At 49.2% G+C, this 26,216-nt stretch overlaps 1 protein-coding gene across 4 annotated transcripts in view; it reads right to left on the bottom strand.

The window, feature by feature from the left end:
• The window catches only part of VSTM4 (V-set and transmembrane domain containing 4), a 119,925-nt gene extending 93,726 nt beyond the window's left edge, over positions 1 to 26,199 (bottom strand). For 3 of the 4 annotated variants that reach the window (XR_015767115.1, XM_028098495.2, XM_028098494.2), the window contains exons 1-3: positions 22,116 to 22,378; positions 17,728 to 17,837; positions 2,893 to 3,291 (exon numbers count right to left, since the gene is read on the bottom strand). Coding sequence is in view for 3 of the 4 variants with exons in the window: in XM_028098495.2 (XP_027954296.1) it covers positions 2,893 to 3,291; positions 17,728 to 17,837; positions 22,116 to 22,141 (535 nt within the window). In the remaining variant the exon portion in view is untranslated. Of the gene's footprint in view, positions 1 to 2,892; positions 3,292 to 17,727; positions 17,838 to 22,115; positions 22,379 to 26,120 lie in introns of those variants that run through there. The other variant, XM_028098496.1, reaches the window with a different exon arrangement.
• Between the last annotated feature and the right edge of the window lie 17 nt (positions 26,200 to 26,216).

Genomic DNA, 26,216 nt, shown 5'->3' with positions numbered 1-26,216 from the left:
ACTTTATTCTAAAGGCAGGAACATTTATGGAGATTTATTGACAAGAATTTCGAACGACTTAACTGTCCAATAACAGTAACGGGAAAGATAAATTGTGATACGTCCCCATCATGGAATACTATCCTGCCATTAAAATTATGCGATGGAAGCATATTTAACAACATGGGAAAATGTGCACACTCTAGTAACATGAGAAAAGCCAGTCAGAAAATAGTACTTAGAGTATGAGAGGAATTAGGTTTTTAATTTTTATTTGCATACAAGTGATTGGAAGGACCTACATTGAAATGTTAAGTTATGCCTGGGTGGAGATATTGCAAGCCATTTTTATTTTCTTCTTTAAGCCCTTTCAATATTTCTTCACATATTCTCTACTTGAACTATATTATTTTTGCAATAGAAAACAGCCAACATGTGGAGACCAGGCTACACGGCTGTGACACCCACCTGCCAGGAACCACCCCCTCAAGACACAGCAAGAGTCAATCTCCTTTTGCAACAGTGTGACGAGAAGACACCACGTGTCAACCATTCTTCCTGGGAGCTTACAGCAATTTTATCTCACATTAAGAACAATGCAAGGAGAGTGTGACAGTCCGTGGTCAAGGGCAGGGGAGAGGGGTAGTGTTAAAAACATTCCCGAGAAAATTTCCCCCGTCCTGTGAATGGCTTGAGAAGCCTGCAGGAAGGAGAGCAAAGTTGAGTTCCCTAGAACAGAGGGGCTCTGGAGCCCAGAGGAGGAAAGGCACTCACTGCAAAAAACACTTCTGAGAATGGCTATTCGGTGTCATCACCCAAAAGTATTTGCCCACAGAACTTTTCATTGTGTTTGGTTTTGTTCTGGTTTTCCATAAAACAATTATTAATATGAGATGAAGATTTAGGAAAACATCGCCCCTGGAAGTGAGCAAGGAAAAGGGCCTGGGGAAATGTCATCCTGGGAGGCTGGAGCCATGGGCCTGTTCCGCGCCTTGCCCAGGAAGGACTAGTGAGCCAAGCTTCCGCACGCTCCCCCCAGCCTGAGGCGGACATGTTCCAATCTAAACAAGCCAGTCTGCTTTCAGGTCATTTATGTAGAGTCACCTTTTCTTAACCCTCCTGGTGGAGTCCCCTTGAAGCCTACGTGGAATGTCCTAGAAGGTACGGTCCCCTCGAAAAACCACAGCCCTGCCCAGAGGCTGAGACGGTGTGAGGAGTGGGAGGCTCTGAGGTTGAGCCGATGCAGCCAGGGAGGCCCAGCTCTGCCGTGAGATAAGAACAACTTCCAGGGCCTGAGGCGGATGAGCCTGAGGCAGATAGACTGAGAGACAAGGGGAAGGGGGGGGAGAAAAGAGTAAGTGAAGGGAAGGGGAGGGAGGCGGGGAGGAATCAGAAATGAGAGGACCAGGAGATGGAAAGAAAAGGGGAGAAAGAAGAGAAAGGAGGTTCAGAGAAGAGAGCGGGAACAGGAGGAAGGGGGGGAGGGGGAGAAGGGTCTGTATCTCCAGTGAAATCTTATGAACCACCTCAGATTCGGGGAGCAAGTACCTAAATAAACATTCTAGAAGGAACCCACCTTCACTCAATGAAAGTAGATTCACATTAAATAATGAACTAGATGACTGCACTCGAATCCAGGGAACCTTTTCATCTATTTTAATTGGCAGAGTCCTCACTACCAAGAGGTGTAGCGCACAGTTCCAGAATATACGGTGACAGAAACATAAAAAGGACATGTATAAGATCTTATGTTTCAGAGCCAAGTGATATTCAGAGTGGATTCCCTCCTCAGCCCATGGTCATCTGATGCATTTTTCTGTTTTCTGTGCCAAAAGATATATTTATACTAATAGTCATTTGTTTTCTTGAATGAATTTGCTTAGGGAGATAAAGTGCACATTTCAGATAATACATCATTCCGTGCTTAAGAACATTATAATGAGCAAACTCCAAAGGCAAATAAAGTTGTACTAACCACTATCTACATAAATTATCTACTTTAACATGTCCCTTATTCATGCAGGATATTAAAAATACCCTTTCTCCTTCTATCAAAAAAAAAAAAAAACCCACCTCTTTACAACTGAGTTTTATCCCTTCAAAAAAAGCTTATCAAAACAACATCACTAATGCCTTTAATATTATATTACATGTATATAATAAAATTAGATTCTTTCTCACACTTGGGACCATCAGCTTTACTTTGTGATCCTCTTTATCTTGTACCAGACCAAATTCAAGTTCAAAACAATCAAAAATGTAATATTTAGCACACAATAGCAAGTCTTATTAAAACTGTAGAACATTTGTGATAAAAAAATGATAACCTTTGAATATGGTGCTTGGTAGCTAAGATGTTCCAGAACACGGCCCATGCCTCCTGTCATTCTCCAGGAAGGGAGGGTTACCTCTGGTCCTTTGCCCACTTTCAGATGAATTTCTCAGGAAGATGTTGCCTGGGGCTTGGATCAGTTCCTCTGGGCAAAAGATCAGAGCCACCAGGCTGCCCTGCTCGGAGGCTTGGAAACTGACATCAGGACCTCCCGATGCATGCCTCCTCCCGGGGATGCCCAGCACCCTCTAGCCAAAGCAGCCAAGGCTGCACAGACCTGAGCTGGGGAAAAAGTACACACACAGCCAGTCCAATCTTTTAGACATGAAGGTTTTTCCCAGGGTTATGTTGGGCAGCATGGGGCCAGGCACTTGCTCCCTCCTCTCCTTACTTCCATGTTAGCCCCAGTGTCCAAGGAAAGATCTAGCCTTGTCCCCACAGCCTGGTTCACATGGCCCACAGAGGCCATGAAAATGCATATGAGCCCAGAAGAGCCATCTGGGGGCCCCTATCTCGCCGATTAGAGGAAGGACCACTGATCTGTCCCCCCATTTCTCCCCAAAGAGCGGATACGCCCTTACCTCTCATTTCCGTCGCTGAGGAGCCGTTGGACCAGGCGGTCCACTTATTCCTGTGCTTGCTGATTTCCTGGACTTTGCAGACGTAATGCCCTTGATCTGCTGGCCGGAGGGTCAAAACCGAGAGTGTGTAGAGTGCCCCGCGCCTCTCCTCAAGGAGGCACAGCCTCTGCCGGAAGGCGCTGCGGCTGTAATTCCCATAGTACTGCACCACCCGGAGCTTGGTCATCTTAACCATCAAGGCTTCCGGGGAGTTGGGGCGTGCGAAGAACCAGCGCACGGCCAGCAAGCTGTCCTTCCGTCTCTTCTGGGAGACATGGCAGAGAAGAGTGGCATTTTCCCCCTCCAGGTAGTCAACCACAGGCCCCGGGGACACGGTGACATTGAGGGCCCCACACACCTCTGCAGAGAAAAAAGGAAGAAAATGAGCATGGCCACTGCCTTTCCCCAGAAGGACACACAGTGCATCTTTTCTCCGGGAGCCATCTGCATGGCCAGAGGGGCAGGCCACCCTGATCCCCTCCACGCTCACTCTGTGCCTTTGTGGTGGACAGGAGGACTCCTTCTGGAGCATCATGGGGACAGGGGGTTTCTGTGGGCTCCCATGTCCTCATCCATGGGACAATCCCCTCCACATGAGATGCCACTGACCACCTGGCCCAGACACAGTTGAAAATTTTCTTTCATTAGTTGCTGACATTTAACACTCAGGACATTTCACATAAAGATTTGGGTTTTTGCAATCCCTTAAAAATTTCCAGCCCACACCCATCCACCTGCCTCCCAGGGTCCACTTTAGATCAGTTTCATCACCTGCCCGAGGTGGCAGTGCTGTGGGTCCAGGAGCTGCCCTTCCAAGCCCCCTGCCCTGTCTCGGTGATTTCCACTGTAACCAAGGCAGAGTATCAGTGCTAGTCAGGCAGGCATTAAACTAGTACTGAGGAGCTGGGGCAGCAGAGGTTTCTCAGTGTCTTGCTCTAGGTCTTTTGTGGACTTAGGTCCCCAGTCTCAGAGCTGCAGTGCAGGAATAAAGAATGAACAAACCCAGGAACAGGGGAGTGGGAGAACGCCCCCAACAACTCAAAAGATGCTCCCAAATTCCAGACCTGGTCTACTACATCCCGTCTTTTGTTTTCTTCATTAGATCCACCCCCAAGGGCTGCCCCTCCTGAACTGCCCTTCTGCCCCCCCAAGCTGACCTTGGAGGGAGCCACCCACTCAGACCAGCCAGACCAGAGGACCTCATACAGAGACCTCCCCCCGGGAGACTCACTATATGGTGACAACAGGGAGCGAGCAGTGTGGTCGTCCTGCCCTGGAGCTCACCGCTGGAGCCGTCAGCTCGCAGGCAGAGCCCAGAAAGGATGTTTCGGCACAGGATGCCCAGAACCTGACGGCAGGGCTGTCTTCACCCCAGGTCCCACATCCTCCCCCTGCACTGCCAACTGCCCAACAGCAGCAAGCACCATCCCCTGCCTGCCCCACCACACAAGCAGGGGTCCCTGGGGTATCTCAAGCCCCAAATGTCACCTCTGGTCACAAGAAGGGGCTTGGGTCCTGATGTGAGGTTCACCAAAAGCTTTGAACTCTGGCCAATGCTGCAGGTAAGCAAGGAGGAAGGATAAAAAGGTCAGGAAAGACTTGAACCCTCCACTAGGAAGAGGCCATGAGTCAACAAGGTGAGGCCCTATCTCCGTCGGGGTGGGAAAGACTCCCGTGAAAAATATTCTTCATGGTAAAAGTCCAGGCAATAAGCTCATCCTCCTATATGGCTTCCACTCTTGAGTTCATAAACTGAATACGTTCAGAGATATGATGGAAGGGTCAACTTTCTCTAATTTTCTTTCCCACCTCTCAGACGCCAGGCCCACCAGGATACTGCAGGACACGCCAAGATCCTTAACTTAATCACATCCATAAAGTACCTTTTGCCGCATAAGGTAACATTCACAGGTTCCAGGAATTAGGACACAGACGTCGTTGGGGGCCATCGCTCAGTTTTACCACATCATGATAATCTTTTGTTACCTTAAAAAACAGATGGACATAAATTCACAAGAAAAAGGTTGGTGCTGGGCTGGACTCTCCTTGTGGAAAAGAACGAGATCTTCTATGCCTACAGTGACAAAGGACAAAGCCGGTCCAGGGAGATACTAGCGGAATGAAGAGCATCAGCAACCAAGGAAGGTGCACATTCTCTAGTAACAATCTCCCTGTGACAGAAATCACTCATGTAAGACAAAAGAGGAGGAAATGCTTCCGGCTGTCTCCCCTGCATCTCGCCCATCTGCCCTACACCTTGCCCAGACGCCATATTAAATTAGCCCAAGTCCCTCCTGACTGCTAAGGCCCTGTCTGAAGTCCCCACGGGCCACAGCCGGGACACCAGGCTGACCTGCTCCAACAGCTGCCTGGGGATCAGCAGGAGGAGAGCCGCAGAGAGTGGCAGCTGGCTTCCAGAACTGAAGCCCAGCTTTACCCGCCCCCAAGGGCCCCCCACTGGAGTCAAGGGGAGAACTGGGGAAGGCAGGAAATTGAAACAATATGGGTGGGATGAGAGAGCCCAGACCCCACACCCCAGTCTCCTCCTATTAACGCCGAGTGAAGGATGGATTATTTATAGTGACTGAAACCAGGAGAATGTGCCAAGTACTCAGTCCCCATGGGAGGCCAGATTCCATCCTGGAAGCAAATGAGTAACCCTTCCACTTCTGCAGCTCAGACCAGAGTCAGCAGCTCCCGGGAAAGCCAATGGACCAAACCATCTGCCTAAAAGGACCCCTCCTTTTCTCTTTACCAGGGCACCTCTCCGCCTTCATTTAGCCCCATATTCTCTCACAAATGGTCCATGCATGCTTCTCCCACCAAAGCGCAAACACCCCTGTTGTGGGTTGAATTGTGACCCCAAATTTATATGTTGGAAGCCCAAATCCCCACTCCTCGGAATGTGACTGTTTTTTGAGATAGGACCTTTCTAGAGGTGATTAAGTTAAAATGGAGCTATTAGAGAGGGCCTTAATCCAACATGTGCAGTGTCCTTCTAAGAGGAACTCTGGGCACGATACGTGCACGCACAGAAGGTAGCCCACGTGAGGACACAGGGAGAATACGGCCATCTGCAAGCCAAACAGGGAGCCTTGAGAGAAGCCAAACAGGGAGCCTTGAGAGAAACCACCCCTCCTGATACCTCGATCTCACATTTCAGGCCTCCAGGACAATGGGAAATAAATGTGTGTGGTTTAAGTCCCCCAGTCTGTGGCACTTTGTTCCGACAACCCCAGCGAGCCATACAACCTTGTTCACAGGAAGGCTCATTTGGCCCTACGTCTGCCACCAGCCCAGATATTTACACCCACTTTCAACTCAAAGGCATGGGTGGAGGATGACCGAAATTCAGGGCCAAGGGCCCTTCAGGGGCATAAAGCTTTGCTAGAGGACATGGGCTCTCAGGGGGCCCCAGGTCTGCGATGAGTCTTCCTTGAAAGCCAGGTGTTCCCAGTAGTACCCTCTCTTTAGACCTAGTTAAAACCCAGCGAACACAGCTCCCGCGCCGGCCTGGGGAAGGAGGGGGAAAAGTGCAGGTAGAGGCCCCAGTGCTTAGCAGAGGTCAGCTGAGCTGGATATTTGGTTAAATACTAGAAAAAACAGCATCACACGGCATCTGCCCGGCTGCAGCCAGCAGGGCCCCTATGGCTCAGCAGAGAACACAGCAGGTGGGAGTCAGGACAGTGGGAAGCAAGGGCAACACCAACCAACGTATGGAGTCAGGCTGACCAGAAGGCGGTGCCCGTAGGAGTCCAGGCCTTTCTCTTCTGGCTCTGTCTGAATGACAGAGCATATACCCACCTTACAGGGCAGAGGGGCAAGCCAAGCAAACAAGGGCCAAGCCAGCTACATGACCGGGCAGGATGGGTGTCACCCTCCGGGCAGGGTGGTCTCCCCTCTCCTGGCCTAAGATGGAGAATTGTGAAAAAGTCATTCTTGCCCAGAGAACAACTGAATTTCTTGCTTTGTGACCCTGCATTGCAGGGAAGTGAGATGGGAGGGAGACTCCCCTACCCCCCTGGTCCCCACCCCAGGCACCTCTGCACCCAGAGTTCCCACTTCCTCCAGCTTCTGTCCCAGCCTATGCTTTGTTAATCACGCAACAAATACTTGCTGAGCAACAGCATTGAGCCAGGCACTGCACAAAGAAGAAAGCATTCCTGGGGTGCCCGGGTGGCTCAGTCGTTAAGTGTCTGCCTTCTGCTCGGGTCGTGATCCCAGGGTCCTGGGATCGAGCCCCGCATCGGGCTCCCTGCTCAGCAGGAAGCCTGCTTCTCTCTCTCCCACTCCACCTGTTTGTGCTCCTCTCTCTCTCTGTCAAATAAATAAATAAAATCTTAAAAAAACAAAAAAGAAGGAGACAGCATTCCTAACCTCATGGAGCTGAGAGTCCGGTGGGCAAGGCAGCTGGTCCCGGGGAAAAACGACACAGGAGGAACAGCAAACAGTGTCACATGCTACAGGGAAAAGGTGCAAGGCTTTAAAACAAATCAGGGCAAGATCCTGATCTAGTCTGTGGTGGGTTCAGGGAAGAAGGAGACTCTGGGGAGGTGACCGGGAGCTAAAGGCTGAGTTGGGGTAAATCACATAAAATTCAGGAGAGTAGGTGTGCCTGGGTGGCTCAGTCAGTTAAGCGTCTGGCCCTTGGCTCAGGTCATGATCTCAGGGTCCTGGGATCAAGCCCCTCATCGGGCTCCCTGCTTTTCCCTCTCCCTCTGCCTGCCACTCCCCCCACTGCTTGTGCTGTTTGCACTCTCTCTCTCTGTCAAATAAATAAATAAAATATTTTTTTAAAAAAATCAGGAGAGTAGAAAAGAGTGACCTTCCTGGGAGAGAGGGGGTGCCACCTGTGCAAAGACCCTGGGGCACGAGGAACCTAGAGCAGGCTGGAGGGAGAAAGCACAGCGCCCTCTGGTGAAGGGCACCACACAGTGGCCCAGAAAGCCAAGGGGCCTGCCAGTGGATTTCAGACCCAGATCTCCACCCCAGTAAGGACCCCTCCAAGTCCAGTTCTTAAAGGAGGAATATGACAACATTGGGAGGGAAGAGGCTGAATGAAACAGAGCAAACGGGATTCTGGCCACAAGGAACCCTCCCCCACGTGGGCTGGGCACTGGGATTCTCACAGCCTGGGCCTTCCCAGTGGCTCGGTGGTGCTGGGCAGAGAGCCGGGCGTTGGTATTTAATAAAGCAGGGCTAGAAACTTGGTGCCATTAGGTGTGAGGCTCTCCTCGTCTGAAAAATTGGAAAATGATGCCTGGCAAGGTGAGTGTAGGCTCCAATGAGGAAACAGCCTCAAAATACTGATATCCGTCCATAAGCTCTGAAAGCTAGGCAGGGGAGGGCAACAGAGAGTGACACACTCCGACCTGTGAGCAGGGTAGGTTTCTTGGGCCCTGGGCCCTGCACTTGGAAGGGCCCACTGCTTGGCTTCATCTCCGCCGTCACTCTCTTGAAATTTTGAATCAAGGACCCCACATTTTCATGTTGCGTTGGATCCCACAAATTGGGTAGCTGATTCCGCCTATAGGTGAATATAGGCACCTCTACGAATTAAATTCCCGTGGACAGGATTTCTGGGGTCTAACCCTCTTGCTCCCGTTTGGATACTGTCGTGAGAAGGACTAACACAGCTCTGAAAACAGCTCGAAAGAAGCTGTTTGTATACCAAACAGTATACAACCCACTCATCCAGTACAGAGCCTCCGCCTCTCCCTCTAGCACTGGCCACGCAGGGGAGGAGGGCAATTTCCAGCTGCAGGGGAGTACAGGACTTCTAAGAGAAACAAGGTACCCACCTGGCCTAGGACCTAGAGGAGGGTATGGCCGCCAGCAATGGGCTAGTGGCTCTGTGCGCCGCGCTCCTTTCTGTCCTGAAGAAACTGCTCCCTCTCACTCAGATCATTCCTGACTGCTGCCCTGAATTTTATGTCATTAACTCCAACTCAACCTTCAGCTCCCCAGGGTCTGTTTCTTCCCTGACCCCACTCAGCCAGAAGTGTCTGCATGTATAAAGAATGCAAATCATGCGTATCAATCAGCAGCAAAAATCTCATTCTTAGCAAAAAGATAGTCTGAATTCATGACAAATAAATCTCTGAAAGAAATACAATTGTATTATTTAAAAACCCAAGGCACTGGGAGCCTGTATTTATCAAGCACCAAGGAGAAGTGCTATCAGACCTAGCCTATGGGGTGTTGCATCCACATTAAGCCCATCCCCTGAAAATAGCTCTCATCCAGGACAAACACGGGAACCTGGCCAATGATAAAGGCTACCACTCTATGCCAAGCATTGTTCTAAGCGCTTTAGGTTTATTTTCCCAATTGGTCCTCATACTATGTTTATCCTCATTTTACAGAGAAGAGGGCTGCCTCACAGAGAAGCAAAGCCCACTACTCAAGCTCACACAGAACACAGAGGAGCTGGACTTTGAACACAAGCCATCTGGCTTCAAAGGCGACTCTCAACCACCACTCCGGACCACAGCTTGGCTTTTGGTAAATATTTGGCCCTCGGTTTCCTTTCTTGTAAAATGAGAGGTTGAACCCACTCTGTCCCCAAATCAAGAAGTAGGAAAGTGCAGCGGTAGAGTCCAGAACTAGGTACAAAGCAGCTCTGACAGGCCCGCCGTGGGGGATTGTGGCCAGGGCTGTCATGATAATCCACCCCAAGGCCTTGGGCACAGCCAGGGCAGACTCTATAAAGGATCCCGAATTGCAGCTCTCAAGCCTCCTGAAGTCTCCCGAAAACACAAAAATGTCCTTGACTCCCCATCCCCCCCAAAAGTCACTCTCTGGGGGTGCCCTCCTTGATAGCACCTGTGATCAGGAAGGTGGTCAGGGAGCCTGGGGGGCGGGGGGCTGAGGACCCTTGTGCCCCCTTGCATCCTGTTGGCTGCCGGCTACTCCACCAGAGCTGTCCTGGCCCAACCACCCCAGTCAACGTCCCAGTCAAACCTCCAGTCACTGTCAGCCAAGACGACGACAAGGATGACAAAAGCATTTCCCAGAGCACCGATTTCAGATTCACCAGAAACCCCGCTACCCTGGTAGCCAGGGGATAAGGGGTAAAGTTCTCCCCACTGTGATCCAAGTCCCTCACCCTCACACTCTGATCTATGAGGGCTCATATGCCAGGTTGACCACTTGGGAGCTGGGTCACCCTTGGAAAATCACTTAACTCTGACCATCAGCGTCCTTATTTACGAAACACAGCTTAGACCTGCTGAGCACAGGGCAGAGCCAGGCTCCCTGGGTTCAAATCCCTGCTCCACAACTCACAAGCCTCCTGACTTAAGCCAAGTCGATTCCTGGGCCTGAGCCTCAGTTTCCTCATTTATAAAATGGGGATACTAACAGCACCTCCTCCAGAGGTTATTGGCAAATTGAGTTAATCTTTGCAAGGCACCTGGATATATAAATTTTGCTCTTGTCATGATTACTTTAAAGCGTTGTTGTGATTAAATGAGATAGTGTGTAGCAGGGCACCTGGCCCCCAAGAGGCACCCAGGAAATGTAAGAGCCAACGAAATATTCATTATTGATTATTATTCTCGCCAGCGTGGACTTTTCAGCTCCGAGGCAGGCGGGAAGGGCTCGGAGAATCAAGAGAGACCTTCTTCAGCAACTTGGAAGTGAGAGCAGCAACCCCGAGAGAGAGCCAGCAGTGCAGATAGAGGCTGTCCTAAAGCAGGGTCCTCGGGTAAAGGGTCCCACGTCTTCCAGGCGCGGACACCGTGTCGCACCCGGCCTGCTCTCGCAAAGCGCCCGCCGCCAAGCCCCGGGTTGCTGGGGCAGATCCAGCCCTCCCGACCGGGTCGGAGAAGCTCTCCGCAGACGTAGAGTAAAGTTGCTGCCAGCCTAACCCGCCAACAGTTGTTGGTCCTGACTGTCGTGGAGAAAGCAAGCAAGCAAGCCAACAAATAGGGCCGGCGCGTCCCTGCTTCAATCTTGCCCCCTAAGGCCCGGCCCCGGGAGGGCGCGGGGGCTGTTGCGAGTGGGCCCGGCGGAGGCAGGAAGGGGGCCCCGCACGGCGGCCGCGGGAAGCCGGGGAGGCGCCGCCGCGTTCCGCCGGGCTGGTGCGGCCACAGGGACCCGCGGAGCCCCGGCCCGCCGGGCGCGGACGGGGAGGGGGCGGCCCGGGAGGCGGTAGGGCCTCCCCGCCAGGCCCCGGCCCCCGACCCGGCCCCGAGCCCCGGCCTCCCCGGCGCGGGCTGCCCTCGCCCCATCCGCGCGCCCGGCCCCGCCGCGCTTACCCGGGGCCGGAGCCCGCGCCAGCAGCACGGCCGCCGCCAGCGCCAGGAGCCGCATCTCCCCGCCGCCACCCGGCGCTGTGACGCCCGAGCAGCGCCGCCGCCCGCCCGGCCCCGCCGCCAGCCCGCCCCGTGCCGCGCCCGCCCCCGGCCCCGGCCCCGGCCCGCCCCTCCAGCGGCCCGCCCGCGCTGGCCCCGAGTTGCTGGGTGCCTCGTGCCGCAAGGGGCCAGGCGGGCGTCCCCCCTCCCTCCACGCCATGGGCTCCCCCAGCGACCTGTGGGCGGCTCCTTGTCGCCGTCCCCATTTCACAGATGAGAAAACTGAGGTTCTGAGAGGGGATCGCTGGACGCCAGGAATTCACAGCTGCGGTGGGCTTCGCGGTCTCTTTCAGTCACAGATGGTTATTGCTAAGGGGAAGGCCGCTTGGAGTTTGGGGCTGTTGGGGCAGGGGGGCGGCCACCAAATGCAGTGGCTAATGGGACTTGAGGCTAACCTGCTTCCCAGCGGACCTCTGCCGTCCCTCCACATAGACCTTTGTGAGCCAAGGAGGAGCTGAGGGAGAAAAAGCCCTCTTCCGCTGCCCTGAACTGGTTGTGGGGGATGTCAGGGATGAGCTGGAAACTCTTGGAAAACTGAGAGGGTCCACACAGACAAGTTCAGAGTGTGTGGACACTATTAAAACGAATGACCAGTCAGAGTCCACTCAGCCACAGCCTGGGCTAAGTACTTTGCACCATGTTACTGGATCCTGGCACTGTAAGACCCTGGGACAGCTCCTTAATCTCCATGTGCCTCACTTTGTTCTATCTGTACAGTGGGGAAATAGGCACTCCATCATGGGGTGTTTAAGATCAGCGAGAGAGCTCCAGTTAAGACAGGGCCCCTGGCCCCTGGTCCATGAATGTCAACTATTATTACAAGTATCGTTATAGATAAGGAAGCCAAGGCAGGAAGATGAAGGAGCTGACTCAGTCACACAGTGAGGGAGTGGGGACAAGGCCACTCAGCCCAGGTCACTCTGAGCCAATACTGGTCTCTTCGCCATGGTTCTAAAGTTGGGGTCTGAGCCCGACTGATGTGTTAGTCCTGCATCTCTAGAGCAAGAACAGTATATATTAGCTGTGTTCTGTGTGTGTGTCTGTCAGGGGAGGTTTTTGTGGGGAAAAGGTGGGTCCTGCTTGGGAGCGGGTCCCTGCAGAAGGAGAACAGGGTCCCCATCTCTTTCCCTCTAAGGGCAGAGGAGGGGTGGGGAAGGCATAGAGAGACAGGTGGTGGTGCCCCCTGGTGCTGAGCCACAGGGCCTGTCCCAGAGGGACCATCTGCCCCCGAAGCTCAGACCAGTGGGTGCAAGCCTTTGCGATCTCTCCAAATCCCAGGCCTTTCTCGGGGTCCCTGGTCCCCCTAGGGTTTTTCTGGCTGGGAGACCATTCCATAGAGCAGGCCTCTGCAGTGACTGGGCCGACCATCAAGGTAGCCAGACTGGAGGGAGCGGCCCCACACTTCAGCCAGGCTGTTGAAAGGAACTGAGGAGTCGGTGGTGAGCTGGCTGCAAGGTCTCTGGGTCTGAAGCCCAGGACAAGAAGCAAGGACAAGAACTCATGTCAAACTGGATCCTACATCCCAGGCAAACTTTCCTAGGAGAATGCCAGACCAGAGCTTGGAAATCACTTTGCATGTATAAGCCACTAAGCCTCATAACCCATCCCTGTGAGGTCCCAGGCTCCATTTTTCAGATTAGTAAGCTCAGGTTCAAAGAGGACCACAGACCTGTCCAGGGTTCTCTGGGCCCCCAGGTGTCTGACGTGGGACCTTGGCTTTGTGCCAGAAGAAGAGTGTTGCTGAAAGCCAACCAGAACCTGACCCTGGGTAACAGTGTGGGTCCTCGGGCAGTGTAACGTCTCTGCAGTTCACTTTGCACATGAAGGTGACGTATGTAAAATGGCATGTCCACTTGACTGTCCAGCATGTGGACAGCGAGCTAGAGGTGGCAGGACTGTGACCTCCCCTCACACTTCGTGCTTGCAATTTACTCGGCTAGTTGATGGAAAGTAGACGGAGCCCCTTACACATGTTGGCCACACTTGAAGGAGCCAATTCCCGCTTTGATCATTGTATCTTTTCTAAATATCAGTCTCTCCCCAAAGGACTGAGCAGACATTCAACCCAGCAGTAGACCTAAGTGCCCACCCTTGGCTTTGCTTTCTCTGGTGCTATGCTGGAGATTTGGGGCTGGAAAGTGCTTGTCATGTGCTTCTGTGATATATGACATTGTTCTGTTTTCAACTCTGTGCTCTCTCAGTACTTTTGAGTTTCCCAAATAATCTACCAGACTGTCTTGGTAAGACCTGTGCTGCATGGCACAGGAATGGGAAAATGTACCCACTCTCCAAGGGAGAAACAGTCAGTGACCCAGAGGAGACTTGTTATTTCAGTTTTCTCTGGACCACAGTAGCAATGGCTTTCACCCTGCCCACTCCCTCACAAGCTTAAGATGATTTGAAAATCCTCCACTGACATATTTGTCCATCCCCTGGTTCTACCAGGTCTGACTGTGTTCTGAATTAGAAGAATAATGCAAGCCAATTTTTTTTTTTTTAATTACCTCTTTTAAAAATCCCTGTCTGGAGTTTCTGGTTGAGGATTTCAGACTATTCTAAAGTTGATATGGGTCCTTGTGGACACTGAACGACATGGAAGCCCTCCTCAACTAATCTGGATTCTATCCGTTACCGCCAAAAGAATCTTAGAAATCCAAATTCCCTCGAAATAACTGCATTCTGCTATGACATGGTGAGCTGGAGAGGAGTGGAGGTCTTCTCTCTTCTTTCTCTACACAGTTGTCTGCTAAAACCTGGGTCTGAGATGAGAGTATGCCATGGTTCAGGGATCAGCTTGATGTCATGTACAGCAAATACAGCCCTAAACTAAAGCACCAAGGAAAAGTAAACACCCCCTTCTAAGATGTTGGGTAGATTTCTGGGTTGCTTTTTCAGTCTGCATTTATATGAGTAATTTTTGAGATCTCCTCCATACTGCTCACCAGCATTTCACCACCAAAAGCAGTCAGTTGCACACTCGAATTTTCACAGACAGGGAGTGAACAAAGAGTGGGTTTTGGATAAAAAGGGTTTTAGCTCTGACTGATGGGGTTGGGGGAGGGTATGAAAGAAGAGATCATGGTTACGGAGGATGCATCATTCCAAGCAGAAGGAAAAGCCGTGAGCTAGTGATGGTGGAACCCTGCAGCATGTGTCCCCTGCACAGCTGGGGAAGTGGTGTGAGATGCCCTGGGAAGGAGTGTGAAGCTGTAAGCCCAACAGTAGATCGAGATAGAAATAGCTTCTCCAAACCAACCTCCCTGGTGACCCTGATAAATTGGGATCATTCCATGACTTCAGCAGTGACCGTGAGCTTTGTGCTAGGGAATCTGCAGACTGGCTGGATGCAGAGAGAAATGGCCCCAGATTCCAGAAGGCTCCGGAAGGAAAGGACTGGAATGAGGGCGGGATAAAGAACTAGATACCTTGTCTATATCACTGACCACAGTGGAGGCCATGCCCACTTCCTCTTCCTCGTCATGCTGGAAACATTCACATGAAGGTAGCCCTTGAACTGAACTTGGAAGGACACTGGGAGGATCCTGAAAGAAGAGGGTGAGGGGTTTGTTCCAGGTGAGGGAGCAATGTGTGTCAAAGCACAGAGGCTAAAGGACACAGGACCTTCAAGTTTCATAGGTGGCTTCTAAGGGGCCTAGAAGACCAGTTGTGTCTGGGAAGTGAGATGTGGACCCAGGGGTTTGTACTTCAAATCAACAATGGTGTGCACCACTGAAGGAGGGGGAATGTCATGAAGTTCCCCTAGGAATCACAGAGCAAGGGACCACCAGGGGAAGAGCAGGTTTGGAGGAAGGGGCTATGTGGAGCCTAGTATGTCCAATACCGTTGACAGGAGATCCATGAGAAATGTTCAATTTTAGGATCTGTAACTCACAGTGAGAGGCGAGCCAGAGAAAGACAACTGATTCAGCCTCGAGCCTACATGGGACACCTTGGGAATAAATGCCACCACCCAGGGTCAGTTCTCTGAGATGAGGGGAGGGCTGAGTACTGAGCTCTTGGAAACTTAGTCCTACGCAGTGTGTGCACATGGTAAGTCATCGATCAATATTTCAGGGGGGCATCAGCGCATTAGTAAAGAGAAGAGAAGGTTTGTGAGTTTGCTTGGGCCACCTTGGCAAGATGCCACAGACTGGGTGGCTTAAACAGCAGACATTTATTCTCACAGTTCTGAAGGCTAGAAGTCTGAGATCAGGGTGTGGACACGGTTGGTTTCTTCTGAGGCCTCTCTCCCTGGCTTGTAGATGGCTGTCTTCTCCCTGTGTCTTCCCATGGTCTCCCCTCTGTGTGTGTCTGGGTCCTGACCTCCTCTTCTTACCGGACACCAGTTATATTGATGAGGATCCACTCGAATGACCTCATTTTAACTTAATTACCTCCTTAAAGACCCTATCTCCAAATACAATCACTCTCCGAGGCCCTGGGGTTTAGGACTTTGACATACAAATTTTGGGGAGACCCAATTTGGCCCATAACAGTAAGGAAGGAGAGAAGGAAAGGGGAGACAGGGAAGGCAGGGTATTCTTTGAGAGAGCAGCCAAACAGGGAGCTGGTGAGGGAGGCTGGCAAACAGAAATGGGGGTGGGAAGCCGGCAGACTATGCTGTGCGTCCCCCCTCTCCCGAGGTCCAGTCTCTGGGGTCGACTATCAGAGAGAGGCAACCAATCCCATAACAAAAGGCAACAAGAGAACCAAGAAAAATCCCTAATCTTCTCATGCTAACTTGGAACTAAAATACAGTAGTTTGGGAAGAGGTGCCTCTGTGGCACATCCCAGTGTTTCTAAACAAGAGGCTTTCATGGGCCAGGGGGATCTGGAGCTGGGAGCATCTCTCATGCCGGAACCCTGCCGAGAAGGAAGGAAGTCTCATTGGAGCTTGGTAGAGCCTACCCTAAGAGAGACAGCCAGTGGCCCCAGTCACTGGGCAGCAGGAACCCCAGGAGGGCTTTGGGAATGTGTGGGGCATTTTTGATTGTTACGACGACGATCTTGGGGTGCGACCACAACCGGCATCAGGAGGCTGGGCTGTGATACAATGCCCTGAAACGCAATGGGCAATCCTGCGCCGGCGATAACAGTCCGCACAAAATGCCAGTGGTGCCCCAACCAAGAAACAGAGACAGGGTGAACGAAGTCGCAGTACTCTGGGGCAACCCCTCCTGGGATTTTGTGAGAAGAAGGATTACAAGATTCAGAGTCATGTCCAAGTACAGAATGGCCATTGATTGTCTTACACCAACTCCAGGTCAGCACGCGGCTTGGCAGCCATCTCGCAGGCTGCTCTCAGATTAGGCACCTACAAGCCGAGACTCCCGCTGCCGGCCTGGCTTTCCCCTCACACCTGCTCTTCTTCTGCAGAGGGGTGCTATTTCCCTCTGGAGTCAGTGGGGCCAGCTAAGTGCTGCTCTTCGCTATCCTCGACCTCGACGGAGAGCAAACCAGGAAGATCAGATTCAGACTGCTCAGGTTCCTCCCAAACACTGGCTCACACAGAGTCCCAGGGCTGGCCAAGGGGGAAGCCGGGCTGATAGCTGCAGGAGCCCAGGCAAGCTGCCGGGGAAAAGCTCTGGTCTCCATCTCAGGCAGGCCAGGTTGCTCCGCGCAGCCTTCCCGGCTGAAAGAAGGCAGGATACAAGGAGCTAGTCCTTTGTGCTGCAACTACGGTAACCTTAGGAGGCAGAGAAAGCTGAGGCTACCCAGTGAGCCAGAAGACAGTGCATCTTACCTACCCTTTGACTCCCCCACCTCCACACACACACGTACCCCGCCCCACACATGGATGGACAACAGATGAGACATCTCCAGAGAACATTTCCCTCTTCCTGGCACCCAGCCCTCAGCAGGTAAGTGCCAACATCTGGCTCCACTTCGCTTCCACAGTCCCACCCCAACCCCATCTCCCCTCCCTCGGGAACTTTCTCTGACCCTGTAGCAAATGGACGAATTACTTCATGCTGATATTGTCTTACTACATGAGCTTCACAAGGATATTATTATTGCAGTACGGAAGGAGAAATTTTAAGTCCGTGAATGGCTCTCTGAGGATGAAATTGCTGACTTGTTAACCAGCCCCTCAGAAGCGCTTGTGGGGACAAGAGGCAAGGTCTCTAGAGGGGGAAAAAAAACCCTCTTCCTCCTGTTCATTAGGGTAGCCTCTGTTCTAGAAGTGCAGACCCCAGTCCTAGTTCAGCTTGGGGTGTCTGGAATAATTGCCCCTCAAGGGCACAGCTGCACTTTCAAGATTCTCAGCCCATCCAAGTCTGCATTGTCCCTCTGCTCATCCCTGCACTCAGCTCATTTCCTGGGCATCCAACACCTCCTCCAGGAAGCTTTCCAAGCCCCCAAAATCTGTCGGGTCTTTTCTTCCAAGCCCCCATGGTTTTTTGTACAAATCTCTATGTGCAGCATCATTGATACTTACGTAAATGTCCCTGTCTGATCCCCAAGGCCAGACACTGACTCGCAGTCATCTCTGTGTCCCTCTTGCTTGAGCCCAGGCCTCGTGCATAGGGGGAAGTCATGGGTGCATGTCTGTGAAAGGAGGGATGTTCCCCATCAGTGCTCTCAGGCTCTTTTTTTCTCTTGGGAAAAACATGAGCAACCCCAGGGCTTTCACTCTCCCTAATATAATTCTTGAAACTTTAGGAAGCTCTATAAAAAAAAGTTTAAAGCACATGAATAACCTGGATCCCTTATAAACCCCGGGTCACACATGAGTCCTGTGCCCTTGCTTGCATGTAGGCTGGCTATCAGGATGACCTCAAGTGGATGAGTTTATGCATCCATAGTGTCCATGCTGGGAGACCACGCAGTCTCCGCCTGGGGCCGTGAAGACCCATCTCCCACAGAAGAGTCGGCCTCCTGTTGAGTCCCACATTCGTTTTGGAGGCGAGTGGATTTTACAAACACTAAGGTCAACAGTCACATAAAATTAGTGCTGTTAGTTTGAGTTTTATGGCTGTTGTCATTGTTTGTATTTTAATTGATAAATTTGTGTTTATTTTATACTTGTAAACAACTATCAATTTGAATGTTTATATTTGAGTAAAGTCCTTTCAGCAGCAATAATTTAAGCCAACACGGGCGTGTAAGAATGTCCTGTGCTTTGCGAGGATGCTACTCAAGCTTGAGAAAACACTGCTATGGGGCATTCTCACTCCCTTCTCCTAAGACTGAAGGTAGCTCAGCCTGCGGTCCTGGGTGAGCACTGGGAGAGGCTGCAGGAGGGCCAGGAGCAGGGCCCCAACTAGCCTTCAGGGCTTCCAGCCTCTCTGCTCCAAGCCAGGTACAACAGGGCCCAATGCAGAGCCGCACATACCACATGCACGCACACACTCCCAAGCTCATACCCACATGAATGCGTGCATGTACACACACAGGGTCTGGCTCCTGGTGCCAGGCTTTGAGCTCTAGAAGTAGCATTTTCACGAACTGCTTATTCCTTCTTCCCTACAGCTCAGCACATCCAGGTCCCCATTTTCCCTGTGCCTAGCTCATCTGCTGGGGGCGGGGGGGGGGGTGTTGCTCAGCTGGATCTCATTGGGAGGGGAAACATTGGAAGCATAGAAGAAAATCAGAGAAAATACACGGGGCTCTCTTCTAATCCCCACACCACTGTGCACTCATGCACCAGATTCCTTCTGCCAAACCCTCTGACAGATGCCCAAAGCACTCTGAGTCCTTGGGGATGGTAGGCCACGCTATGTTTGTCCAAAGTCAGCTGGTTTGTTCCCAAATGTACTTATGCCATTCTGGGCATTTACATCAACAAACGTTGATTGAGCACTTGCGGTGCGCTTGCTCTCCTAAGCACCTGGGACCAGGAAGGCTCCGCACTGGAAACATGGACCTTGGTGGCAGCCGCCTTCCTGTCTCTGGTTCCTCCTCATCAGCATCTGTATCATTTCCTAGGGCTGCCTAAGAAGATACTGTAGATTTGCTCACAGTTCAGGAGGCCAGAAGTCTGAGATCAAAGCGCCTGTAGGACCAGTTCTTCTGAGACTGCTTGGCTTGTAGATGGCCTTTTTCTCCCTGTGTCTTCTTCACATGGTCTTCCTTCTGTGTTTTAATCTCTTCTTTTTAAAAGACACCAGTCATATTGGATTAGAGCCCACCCTTGTGACTTCATTTTACCTTACCTACCTCTTTAAAGACCTTATCCCCAAATAAGGTCACATCATGAGGCACTAGGGATTAGGACTTTAACATATGAATTTGGGAGGTACAAAATTCCGCCCATAATAGCATCCATCACTGAGCACTTCAGAGCCTGCTGACTCCCATCTGTCAGGGTTCCGCCATCTTCGATGGGACATTCACCTTTGCCCACCAGCCTCCTGCCTGGACCCCCTTTGTGATGTCACATTCCCCAGTGTATTCCTTAATACCTGCCATTCCAGTCTCTCTACCCTTCTGTCTCCCTCCCCCAACTTCCTCTTCCCTTCATCCTCCTGCACAGGCTTCTGGTCTCCCTTTGGGGTCCTGTGTGTTGGGCCCTTGTTTTCTTTCCCAGTCTCACTGTCTTTACTCTTTCCTTCAACGGAGCTCCCACCTCAGTTCTCTCTCAAGATCTCCCTCTCAATCACAGCTTTCATCAACCTCCATAAGAAATGAGGGCATACCACAAAAAGAGCTTTGTAACATTAACTCTCTTGAGTTGGCTGGGTCCTCATCCATTACAAATTACTCTTAAAATCAAAGCTAATTTCATTTGCAGGGACCAAGGAGTGCAATGTTAGAAGCTGGGGTTCTTCAAGCTTGTGGGCCACAAATGTGGACAGGAAAGGCCCCCAAGGTCACTTCTAACCTGAGGTAACATGTGATTGAATTTTTCTTTTTCTTATTATAAAAGCCATACTTCCTCATCTAGAAAACTTTAAAAATAATGTGCATTACAGAGAAAACAAAATTTAACAATAATTATCAACTAGAGGTAATCACTTTGACATTTCATGGCACTTAACATATGTTTATCTAGTGAATGGGGCATTGTCCATGTTATTTCCTAATTAGCCACATCTAATTCACAAGAAAGCTTTTGATATCCACCTTATATCTCAGTCCTTTGTGTACCTCTTTTTTTTTTTAATGATTTTGAGTTAATTCATTTGAGCTTTCAAGGTAACTATATTTGTCTTTTCCCAAAGATGGAGAGATTATTCTGTCCCTTATTTATAACATTTCTGTTTCATGTTTTTATTGAATTTGTTGTAATTTCCAGAACACTATTAAGTAAAATCTGTTAATAGATGACATATTTTATCTGATTTCAAGGAAACACCTGTAGATTATTTTGCTACCTGGCTTGAGATACTTTATGTCATCTGAAGAAAATGTCTATTCTTAATTTTTAAAAATAATATAGGAGGGGCGGCTGGGTGGCTCAGTCCGTTAAGCATCTGACTCTTGATTTCGGCTCAGGTCATGATCTCAGAGCTGTGAGATGGTGCCCCATGGCAGGCTCCATTCTGGGCGTGGAGCCTGCTTAAGATTCTCTCTCTCCCTCTGCCCCTCCCTGCCTCTAAGAAATTTTAAAAAATTAATAATAGTAGTAATACAGGAATAATTATTGTATTACATGTCTTTTTAGAGGGGAGGTATAAGTCACAGACCATAAAATTCAGCTTTTGAAAGCATAAAACTCAGTGATTTATAGTAATTCTCAAAAGCTGTGTATCCATCACTGCTATCTGATTCTAGAATGCTTTCCTCACCTGAAGTAGAAACTCCATTCCCATGAGCAAGCACTTCCTATACCTCTTCTTCCCCCAAATTCCTGGCTAACCACTAATCTGTTTTCTGTATCTAAAATAATTTGCCTCTTTGCACATTTCATATAAATAGAATCGTGCATTATATAGTGTATAGTATACATTATGTAGTATGTATTATTTTGTGTCTGACTCCTTTTCCTTAGCATACTGTTGTCAAAGTTCATCCATGTTGTAGCATGAATCAGTACTTCATTCCTTTATATGGCTGCAAAGTATGCCATTGTATGGATATATCATTTTTTTTCTCCACTCATCATTTGATAGTCATGTAGGTTGTTTTTACTTTTTTGTATTAGGTATAGTGTTGCTATAATATTCATGTACAAACTTTTGTGTGGACCCGTGTTTCAATTATCAGAATTGCCTGGTCATATGGTAACTGTATTTTTGACTTTTTGAGGAACTGTCAGAATGCTTTCTAAAGTGGCTGCACCATTTTACATTCCTACAGACTAATGATGTTAAGCATCTTTTCATGTGCTTATTGGTCATTTCTATATCTTTTTTGAGAAATATCTTTTAAATCTTTTGCTCATTTTTTAATTGGAATATTTGTATTTTATTGTTGACTTATAAGAGTTCTTTATATGTTTTGGGTACTAACCCTTTCAGATATGTGATGTGCAAGTATTCTCTCCCATTCTATGGATTGCTTCTCACTTTCTTGATAATGTCCCTTGAACACAAAAATTTTTAATTTTGATGAAGTCCAACTTATATTTTTCTGTTTGCTTGTACTTTTGGTGTCATATCTAAGAGACCACTGGCCTGATCCAACATCGTGGAGGTTTACACCTTTGTTTTCCTATAAGAGTTTTATAGTTTTAATTGCTACATTTAGGTCTTTTTCATTTTAATTTTTACATATGGTGTGAGGTAGGGATCCAACTTCACTTTTTTGCATATAGATATCCAGTTGTCCCAACGCTATTTGCTGAAAAGATTATTCTTTCCCCATCGAATTATCTTGGCATCCTAGTTGAAAAAATTCCATTAGTTATTATTTTGTGTTTATAAGTGACATTGATATACTCACTTTTTAATGCTGTCTTTGTCAGGCATTATCAGGTTTCCATAAGTGTCATATAATGAGTTGCATCTTTTTCTATGGTTGGGGGAAAAAAAGGTCTAAAGAGGTTCAATATCTAAAATATTTGAGGTCCCTTGTGTCCCCTGGAGGAGTTCTCCTTACCCGCCCTGATACATACTTGGTGGTAGTCCCAGGTTCCTACAAAGTGATGAGTTTAAACCACAAAAGAATACTGAACTCAGCTGAGTTTAAGCTATATTTTAAGAACAAGTCACTATTTAAGAGCGATTTTATCCCTCCCTCCCCCATCCATGTAGCTTAAGTTATCCTCTACATTAAAAGTTTACTTACCCAAGGTTCCTGTCATCTTTCATTTATTCTGAACGCCCATCACTTTTCCCTGATCTCCAGCTGCTGCTACTTAATCTAAAGAAAATACAACCTGTGGAGTTGACATGTTTGCTTTTCTAAATACCTTGCATCTGTCTTTACATGAAAATTTTCTTCTCCGTGTGATGGTTACAGCACAGGCTCTGAAACAACACTGCCTGGGTGTGAAGCTTGACTCTGCTATATACCAGCTGTACAGCCTTGGCAAGGTCTTAGCCTACTTACCTATCAAACTAATCATAGGACCCACTTCATTAGATTGTGGAGAGCATTTCGTGACTGAATATTTACATGGTATTTAGAATGATGCTTGACTCTTAGAATATCAAGGCTACTCTTGTCTTAAAGGCTGAAATTCCAGAGCTTAGATGCCATGCCTCATTTTATTTCCCTTGCACACTGATTTCTGAATTGACATGTTTTCCTCACTAGTGCTCTACTATTTCTGGCTCAGCTGCCTCCCCTCCCCTTAGATTGTCCTTGGATTCTCCCTGCCTACTAAGCCTCCCTCAAACACCAAAGAGCTCTTCTAAGAAGAGCTTGACAAAGTTGGTCCATTGTCCCATCCCTTTTTCCTTTTGAAGCTCCTCCAGCTCCTTTCGCAGTGAATTTATAAAGTTTGTGAATCTGTGGCATCTTGAAAATGGTGATAAGATACCATCCCCAATGGGGCTGATGTCCCATTCCAAGATGATCTCATGGCTTCCTGTTATACTGAGGCTAGCAGAGTCCCACATGAGGCCCACATAAGGCACCATGTCCTTAGCTAACCACATACATGTAGATGACGCATTCCCCATCCCATGTAATACACTTCCAAGCTCCAGACCCTTCTAACTCCCCTCTAGATGTTTCTATCACAAGCTGAGCTTATTCAAAAATGGACTCATCTATATCCCAGCAAATCTTCTCCTTTGCTATTCTATTATCTGGAAATGGCACTAATATTCACCAGCCACCCAGTTGAAAAACCTGGAAGTCGTTCTGGACACCTTCCTCTCCCCACCCTCATCGAACACTAGCCAAAGTCTACCATTTCCATCTCTCAAATACCCCTTGAACTCATCCTGCCTTCAATGCTTTAACTGCACTCCTTGTTGCCAGCGATGCTCTCTCTCATCCACTCTCAACGCTGCTCACCAGAGTAATCTTTTGCGAATGCAAACCTGACTTGCTTACAATTCCTCAAGAGCTCCTTGCAGGGTTTTTTTTTTTTTGTGGGGGGCGGGGAAGAGATTCAAGTTTTATAATTTTGTCTCCTAAGCCCTACCTGACCTGTCTATCTGAGTGCAACAGAGAACACAACGATGTTCTTGTCAAGGGCCCATTTCTTGATATCTATTCAGGATGCAGCCCTCTCTCACCTGCTTCACTGTTCTAGGATTTCCCCATTTTTCTTGCATTCTGTCTCCTCCTCTCTACTGATTCATTCTCATTAGCATGTGAACTTGCTCCCTCCCCTATCTTTGTCTTTTTTTAGTTTCCTTTTGTCCAGCTACAGCCATAGTTGCTTTCCCTTTTAAACAAAACTTGCCAGCAGCGTTGTCTTAGGCTTGTCCCCTGTGGTTGGCCTCATGGCCACTACTGGCCTGTGCCCATCTGGCCTGTGCCCCACTCAGCCTGAGACTGCTCCCATCAGAGCCATCAGCAACCTCCATGTGCCAGATGAAAAGAAAAATGTCTTCTCAGCTCATTCCCACTCTCTCCTACATTTAACACTGCTCATCCCTCCTTGAAATAATCTTAGTTTTGTTGGCCTTGAAGAAAACTCCCAAGAAAAGCAGCCCCCACCCCATTTCTCCTTCCTTCTCAGGCCACACTCTTTCAGTACAACTCCACCCAGCTCCCTACTTCACCTCATCCACCCACTGTTGTGGATTTAAATATGGTACCATCCATGTGCTGTTAGCTTTCTAATCTGTTTCCAATCCAGACTTGTCTTCTGAGTTCTGAATCATAAACCATTTCCCACTCAACATTTCCACTTGGATGTGTCATTAGCATTTAGAATTGACCTTGTCCTAATTGACCTCCACCACCACCAGCCTCCCTCTGCACTTAGGCATGTATATCCACATGCAGACACTTGTACTCATATACAAACCTACACATACACTCACACAGACATATTCACTGCCAACCTTCCTTCAAAGTTTCCCGTATCAGTTACTATACCACCACCTACCATTTGCTCCTGCTAGGAACCTGCGAGTCTACCTTGACAAGCCCATTCCCCGCCCCCCCCCCCCGGCCACATCCACCCATCCCCAAGTCCTTTGGATCTATTCCCCAAATAGGTCTTGAATACATCCTTTCACTCCCTCTTGGCTTGTGACAAGCCTTATGCAAGCCATATTGTCCCTTGTCTGGACTTCTGCAACAGCCTCTTAAGTGATCTCCCTACTTATTTTTCTCTGGCTACTGTACCAATCCATATTTCACATACAACCAGAATGAGTCTGAAACATGAATCTGATCCTGCTAGTGCTCTCTTTAAAACCATCTGCAAATAGAATGAGGCCTACACTAAGACAGCATGATTGTGGAAGTCCCCTTTGAAAAAGTAACAAAGCTGAAACCTCAGGGATGAGCAAGGGGTCAACCAAAAGACTGACAGAGAAGGATATGCACTCCACTTAGAGGAGAGAATAAGTGCAAAGGCCCTGAGGTATGAAAGCCTGGAGCACAGTGAGTGAAGCAGTGAATGTTATGAAATGGTGATGGAGAAGTTAGCAAAGCCTGGGCCATAGAGGGCCTTGAAGGTTGTAAAACAAGTACTTCCATAATTATTTCTAAATATGTATATATGGAGTCTAGTTTTGCCCCCAGCAGTAAACTCCACAGGGAACCATCCATGCATGTTCAGTTTGTTTCCCATGCCCAGTACAGTGTCTGGCACATAGCAGGTGGCTAAACTTTATGGAGCATATGAGGGGAGAAATGTCTCCAGCTCTCCAACCAGGCCAAATTGCTGGCAATTGCCCATATATCTTGTGCCATTCCCTCTTCTAAGATCCTCATTTTTGTCTAGCTCAGTGATTGTCAACCAAGCAGCAATTTTGCCTCCGGGGAGTGTTTGTTAATATCTAGGACATTTTTGATTGTCACAGTTGTAGAGAAGGGGATGCCACTGGCATCTGGTGGGTAGAGGCCAGGGATGCTGCCAAACGTCCTACAATGGAAAAGACAGTCCTCCCTGACACAAAGACAGTTATTCAGCCTAAAATGTCAACAGTACCAAGAGTGAGAAGCCCTGGGCATACTTGTCCTCCAAGCCTTTGTGAACATCACCTCTTTTGGAAAGTCCTCCTTCCTCATCAACGACTGTGAGTTTGGGGGCCCTCCGCTGAGCTCCCCAAGCCTCTTTTATGTTGATTCATCCCTTTGCCTTGCAATTGCCTATTCCATCTGCCTCTCACTGGAAAGCTGGGCTATCTGTTTCATCAGCCTAACACAGTGAGCCATCCATGTATTTTCTTGAATGAATGCAGCCCCCTGAGCTGGGGACAGATAGCAGGGTGCAAATGAACTTTGTAACAACATTTTAAAGCATGTAGTTGACCTATGCACTCATAGGTAGCAGGACTTACCCAGACCCCATCTCCACCTCTGGGAACCTACCTGTCTCCAGGCGTCTGTGCTGGTGTATAACCTACAGAAATGGCGATTTCCTGTGGCTCCAACCTAATAGCATGGTTCACTCCTTTTGACAAGGCC

Source organism: Eumetopias jubatus, unplaced genomic scaffold (assembly GCF_037043125.1).
Source record: "Eumetopias jubatus isolate StellerSeaLion01/CBP00866 unplaced genomic scaffold, mEumJub1_p1.0 scaffold_17, whole genome shotgun sequence".
Lineage (NCBI taxonomy): Eukaryota > Metazoa > Chordata > Mammalia > Carnivora > Otariidae > Eumetopias > Eumetopias jubatus.
This window is presented reverse-complemented; position numbering and strand designations above follow the sequence as displayed.